The following is a 4,066-nucleotide window of genomic DNA, read 5'->3' as shown; positions in this document are numbered from 1 at the left end:
CGCCGGGGCTCGGGCCACCACTCGGACCCCTTCGCCGTGATTGGTGAGGCCGGGCGGGGGCGGGGGGCGGGGCCGGGGCGGGGCCCGCAGTCGTTGGGGTTCTGGCTGGGAGCGCCCTTCCCATCCGGGAGCCGTGGGGTCTCTGCTGTTCTCCCTCGTTTCCCGTCAGGTTCTTAGAACTCAGGCCTGGGGTATATGCGTGTGCCCTGGACCCAGTCCCCGGGACCTTTCTAAGAGCCCCTCAATCCCTGCTTAAAGCCTTCCAGGATCCCCACCACCCACAAGTTAGAAACCAGCTTCCCGGGCCTGGCACACCCCTGGGGCCGGCTCCTCCCCGCCTCCTCTCTCCTCCTGGACTCCTGATCCGCTCAGCCTCTCCCTGGCCTCCAGGCCTTCCCCGTTGGCTCCTTGCGAACAGGCAACCTTTGCCTGCCCCTACTGCCGCCTTCCGTCTCCTGAGGACACGTCCTCCGCAGTTCCCGGGAGGTCCCTGTATTCTCAGGCAGGGGCAAGGAGGGGTCTTAGGTCACCCTGGGGAACGGCAGGATCTGGCCTGGGAGCCTGTCGCCACCACCTGCTTCTTCTAAGTGTGTGCTTCCACCTGGGCCCTTCCATCCTCACAAACTGCAGGCAGGAAAGGAAATCTACATTCGATGTTTTGGTAGAAGGTATTGAGTAGGAACTGAAGTGCTTAGTCTTCCTTCCTTTCTTTCTTTCTTTCTCTTTTGAGCCTTCTGAGTAGCTAGGACTACTGGCATGTGCCACCATACCTGGCTTTTTTTTGTTGTTGTTGACACGGGGTCTCAGGCTGGTCTCCAACGCTTGGTCTCAAGTGATCCTCCTACCTCGGCCTCCCAAAGTGTTGAGATTATAGGTATGCGCCTAGAATCCAGCTGGAAGTGCCTATTTTTTGGTTGTTTTTTGAGTTAGGGTCTCACCCTGTCACCCAGGCTAGAGTGCAGTGGCACACTCACAGCCACTGCAGCTTCAGCCTGCTGGGTTCAAGCAGTCCTTCCACCTCAGCCTTCCAGGTGGCTGGAACTACAGGCACACATCAAAACGGCCGGTTAATTTTTTGATTTATTGTAGAGACAAGGTCTTGCCAAGTTGCCCAGGCTGGTCTCGAACCTCTGGGCTCAGGCAATCCTCTTGCCTCTACCTCCCAAAGTGCTGGGATTACAGGTGTGAGACACTGTGCCTGGCCTGGAAGTGCCTATTCTTATATTAAAAAGAGAGGCTGGTTTTGTATTTCTCACCCACCTCTGGGTTCGTTGTGAAACAGAGCAGGAGGAACCCTAGGTCCGCTGAGGCCTCTTTGAGACTCAGATAAGTTTGTCTTCAAGTCCAAAGGCTTCCCCAGGACTTCCAACCATTCTTGGGAGACTTACATCCTCATACCCTGCCTCCCAGTTCCTGGATTTGAGTGGGTGCTTCACCCGGACAGGAATGTGGCCCACCCCAGGATGCATATGTGGGTGCCATAGATTTGCCTCAAGATGGTTGTAGGGTTGCAGGGAGAAGCCACACCCATCTGAGCACTCAGGACTAAGGAGCAGTCCCCAAGCCTCCTAGCTTGCTGGCGCGCTCAACAGGGTCCCCTGCCTTCTCCCTTACCTTGTCCTTCGGCTCCTCCCTCCTCACCCTCCAGGATTGACTTGGGAGCCTCACATAGGCAGGCAGGCAGGCAGGCTAAAGAGGCTCCCAGGTCCCACCCCAACATATGGCAGGCCCAGCCCACCTGGTGCTCAGCAGACACTGCCTCTCCCGGACACTGCAGGGCCCCACCCCTCCAGGAGGCAGTTAGGGTTATAAAACAAATTGTTTTTCTGATACGTATGTCAGTACCCAGCACAGTGCCTGACACGCAGTGACCTTGGCCTCTTTTCCTTTCCTTTTCTTGGCGCTCTAGTTTTCAGTCAAGCAGTCCCTTCTGTGCCGGCATCCTTTCATAGCTGCTGTTTGCTGGGCAAGTGGGACTGAGCCCAGGAGTTCGATACCAGCCTGGGAAGGATGGCCTCTTCCCAGGCTGGACCATGGGCGGTGCATTCGTAGGCATCACCTCATTTGTTTTTTATTTATTTTAATTTTTTGAGTCACTCTGTCATCCAGGCTGGAGTGCAGTGGTCATCCAGGCTGGAGTGCAGTGGCACATTTATGGTCACCTCAACCTCCACCTGCTGGGTTCAAGTGATCCTTCTGCTTCAGCCTCCTGAGTAGCTGGGACTACCGGTGCCTGCCACCACACCCGGCTAATTTTTCATCTATTGTAGTGACAAAGTCTCACCATATTTCCCAGGCTGGTATCAAACTCCTGGACTCAGGCAATCCTCTCACCTCAGCCTCCTAAAGTGCTGGGATTACAGGCATGAGCCACCACGCCCAGAGACATCACCTCGTTTAACCTCACTTTATGAGGTGGTACTGTGATCCGTCCCACTTTGCAGATGGGGAAACAGGCTGCCGAGAGCAAGTAACTTGCCTGTAGTTACACAACTCATCCCTTTGGGGGAGCCACCACTTCCCCTCACTCTGCCTGCCCGCCCACATTTAGGGACCATCTTCCTGTGGATCTTCTGGCCTAGCTTCAACTCTGCGCCCACGACGCTGGGAGACGGGCAGCACCCGACGGCCCTCAACACATACTACTCCCTGACCGCGAGCACGCTCAGCACCTTCGCCTTGTCAGCCCTTGTCGGGGAAGATGGTCGACTGGACATGGTATGGGAGGAGGCCTTGGGAGAGGCGGAGGGCTGACTTAGGAGGGGGAGGAGAGGCCTGTGGCCCCGCCGGGAAGACTCTCCAGAGGAACGGGCAGGGGCACAAGCGTGGGGGCTTTGTCTGTACTGATGGTCGTGGGTCAGAGTGAGGGGAGCGGATATGATGGCTGGAGAGTTAGAGGTTAGCTGGCAGAGGGACTTCAGAAGCAGTAGGTGTCGCTGTGGTGGATGGGGTTGGGTGGAGTGTGGGTGTGATGATGCCTTGCACTTCCCTGTCCCCTTAGGTCCACATCCAGAACGCAGCACTGGCCGGAGGGGTTGTGGTGGGGACATCCAGCGAAATGATGCTGACGCCCTTTGGGGCCCTGGCAGCTGGCTTCTTGGCTGGGACTGTCTCCACGCTGGGGTACAAGTTCTTCACCGTACAGACGCCTCTGGGGCCCGGGCGGAACATGGCGTCTTCAGCTCCCCTCCCCGCCAACAGCCCCAGGGGGCGGGAGGGGGCACAGGAGACTCATGGCCTGTTCTGTCCTCCAGCCCACCCTTGAATCAAAATTCAAAGTCCAAGACACATGTGGTGTCCACAACCTCCACGGTATGCCCGGCGTCCTGGGGGCCCTCCTGGGGGTCCTTGTGGCTGGGCTGGCCACCCACGAAGCTTATGGAGATGGGTGAGTTTCCTCCAAAACACACACAGGCATGATCTCTCTGGAACACCCTCCCTCCCTCTCCTCTGTGGGCAGAAAAAAGCAATGTGTATTTTCATTCATTCATCCATCCATTCATATTCTGGGAGCCAAGGAAACGAGTTGAACATGACCAACCCAGTGACTTCCCTTCTGGTCCTCAGTCAAGTGCAGCAGAAGGTCATTGAACAATTAATTTCAAGAATATTAAATGTTACTGAAGAGTCAGTAAGAGGCTGAGCATGGTGGCTCGTCCCTACATTCCCAGTGCTTTGGGCGGCCGAGGCAAGATGATTACTTGAGCCTAGGAGCTTGAGACCAGCCTGGGCAACATAGTAAGGCTCTGTCTCTAAAAAACTTAAAAAAAAAAAAATAGCCCAGTGTGGTGGTATGCACCTGCAGTCTTTTTGGTTTTTTTTTGAGTTGGAGTCTCACTCTGTCGCTCAGACTGGAGTGCACTGGCCGCTCCCGGCCGCCACAGCCTCGACCTGCTGGACTCCGGCGATCCTTCCGCCTCAGCCTTCCAAGTAGCTGGAACTACAGGCGCGCACTATCATGTCCAGCTAATTTTTTGATTTATTGTAGAGATGAGGTCTCTCCAAGTTGCCCAGGCAGGTCTCGAACCCTCGGGTTCAGGCAATCCACTCACCTCGGCCTCCCAAA

The 4,066-nt window shown here is 56.0% G+C and overlaps 1 protein-coding gene across 1 annotated transcript in view; it reads left to right on the top strand.

Moving 5' to 3' along the window:
- Positions 1 to 3: 3 nt before the first annotated feature.
- The window catches only part of RHBG (Rh family B glycoprotein), a gene marked incomplete at its 5' end in the record, with an annotated part of 6,408 nt that continues 2,345 nt past the window's right edge, over positions 4 to 4,066 (top strand). The window contains 4 exons of the mRNA XM_008051542.1: positions 4 to 43; positions 2,552 to 2,718; positions 3,002 to 3,139; positions 3,255 to 3,388. Of these exons, the coding sequence (XP_008049733.1) occupies positions 4 to 43; positions 2,552 to 2,718; positions 3,002 to 3,139; positions 3,255 to 3,388 (479 nt within the window). The remainder of the gene's footprint in view (positions 44 to 2,551; positions 2,719 to 3,001; positions 3,140 to 3,254; positions 3,389 to 4,066) is intronic.

This window comes from Carlito syrichta, unplaced genomic scaffold (assembly GCF_000164805.1).
Source record: "Carlito syrichta isolate Samal-C Ts95f unplaced genomic scaffold, Tarsius_syrichta-2.0.1 Scaffold192609, whole genome shotgun sequence".
Taxonomy (NCBI): domain Eukaryota; kingdom Metazoa; phylum Chordata; class Mammalia; order Primates; family Tarsiidae; genus Carlito; species Carlito syrichta.
Note: the sequence above shows the minus strand (reverse complement) of the source record. Positions and strands in the feature narration are given on the sequence as shown.